We start from the raw sequence: 2,112 nt of genomic DNA, 5'->3' as shown, positions 1-2,112 counted from the left end.
AGATTCAGGAAGCGTTGCCACAGTTGGAAAAGAAACATTTTCAGGCTTTTCCCTAAGCTCTGGGAGCCTCATCCACCCCACCCTCACCTCCACCTCCTGCCCCCTCCTCGGGTCCTATGGCCTTGGGTTCTGCCTGAGCAGGGGCGGAGGAGATGTGTATGTGACAGGCAGCACAAGAATGACATGTGTGCCTGTGTGGGCAAAGGAGAGCTAGACTGTGCCTGCCAGGGTCATGGTAGAAGTGTGTGTTTATAGTGTGTGCATTGAGAAAACCCCATGAGTAGATATATGAGGTGTGTGTGAGTATATGCATGTGCACACACACGCTTATTCTGCATGCATATGAGACAGTGTGAGTGTTTAACCTTGGCTTTCAATCTGATGGGATAACCTGGGATGGATAAACAAGAAAATACAGAAATAGGGAGACAGCGCAATGTACTCAAAGAGCCCTGGAATTTGAGGCATCAGACCTGGGTTAGAATCCTTGCTGTGTGTGTGACCTTCATCACTTCACCTCTCTGAGCACCAGTTACCTCCTCTCTGAAATGCGGATAACCATAGCTTTGACCTTCCTGTGGTGTTGTGGGTGTTGAGGAAAGGCGCCTGGCACGAAGTGGACAGGCCATCAGCATTAACAGAAGCTCAACAGGGGCCACTGGGCCAGAGCTGAAGCTCCAGGCCCGGTCTGCGGCAGGGACCCTGCACACTGGCCTCTGAACCCCCAATCAGGTGCACAACGACCCGCAGTGCGGCTCCTTCCCCTACACCTGCTCCAGGTCTGTCAGCGTCTTCTTTGCGGGTGAGCAGGAGCTTCGTCTGGCCAAGGAGGTCACCCTTGGAGGAGTGAGGTAACTATAACACCTGCCCTGAGCTCTCCTACTCCCCGGCACTGCTGGTGGAGGATGGGTAAGTACCTGCCATTCGCAAGCCTGGGAGAAATTGTTTTCGAGGACAAACAGCAAAATTTCCACCATTAGGGCAGGAACATGCTGGCAGGCCAGATGGGTTTCTAGTCATCTGGGTTTTGCAAAAAGATGAGTCCCTTGTCGTTTTCTGGAACTCTTGGGCCCCACGGATTTCCAGACAATGGGTTTTCAGGCAAATGGCAGTTTTCCAGATAGCTGAAAGTATACCGCCAAAGCACACCTATTATTTTTTGTTTCACAATTTGAAAGAGATCTGCCTGCATGGATCATACACAGTTTGAGCCTCCTCAGAGCAGAAACTGAGCACACTTTCACCCTTTTCTGATGACATAGGGTCATTTTGAATGTAATTTATCTGAGACATCAGGGATGTCCGGGGACCACACAAGGAATGAGGACTCTTTGTTCCCACAATAAATGGACTGTAGTTCTTGATGAAATCTTTCTTTAATCTCTTTTGTGCCATCCTTTCCTTCCCTTGCTGTCTGCTGTCACTGTATGTTGCTTAGGAAGGATGGAGGTCTTCCTACAATGACCTTTCTCTCCTTTCTGGTTTCCTACCTCAGATCTGGAAACTGGGTAACAAAGCTTTCTGGGGCTGAGTGTAAAATTAAAGGTCCAAGGGTTTCTCCAGTGAATAAAAGACCAGTATATGCTACCAGTTTTGTTTTCCTTTCCTGATTTTCAGGTGGATTGAAAGTTGCCAAATCCCAGATTGACTAGGAGACCCTGTACCAATAAGACTGGGAAAGTGGTCAAGATTGCTATAGCCCTGTGTTTTTTCTTTCACGCTCAGTTTTTCTCCTCTCTTGGCTTTTTCTTCTCCCACTTCTTTCTTGCTCTTCATCAAAACAAATAAACAAATAAACAAACAAAGTAGATACCTGCTTAAACTATCTTTTCTGTCTAGGAGAAAGGAGCTGACAAATTCAGTCATTCTAAGATTTATTCCTGCCAGGAAACTTGCAATTTTAAAAAGCAATTTTAAAACTCCGAAGACAAAAGAATCTCTCCCTAATGGTGGACTTCCAGGTCCCCAAAAAGTTGGGGAGGGGAAGCGGGGCCTTAGATGTCACGGTACCAGCGGCTATGTGGATGAGGCAGGTGCTGTGTACATGATGGGTCCAGCAGGGGATGGTGGATCCTTCGGTGAAGGGACTGGACTACTAGAGGTGGTGTAGAC

General features: G+C 47.9%; 1 protein-coding gene across 1 annotated transcript in view; it reads left to right on the top strand.

Moving 5' to 3' along the window:
- Window positions 1-2,112, top strand: part of OTOG (otogelin) — a 75,810-nt gene that overhangs the window by 6,554 nt on the left and 67,144 nt on the right. Inside the window, exons 7-8 of the mRNA XM_011378213.1 lie at window positions 3-22; window positions 733-851. Coding sequence (XP_011376515.1) covers window positions 3-22; window positions 733-851 — 139 coding nt within the window. The remainder of the gene's footprint in view (window positions 1-2; window positions 23-732; window positions 852-2,112) is intronic.

The sequence above is a fragment of the Pteropus vampyrus genome, unplaced genomic scaffold (assembly GCF_000151845.1).
Source record: "Pteropus vampyrus isolate Shadow unplaced genomic scaffold, Pvam_2.0 Scaffold334, whole genome shotgun sequence".
NCBI lineage: Eukaryota > Metazoa > Chordata > Mammalia > Chiroptera > Pteropodidae > Pteropus > Pteropus vampyrus.
This window is presented reverse-complemented; position numbering and strand designations above follow the sequence as displayed.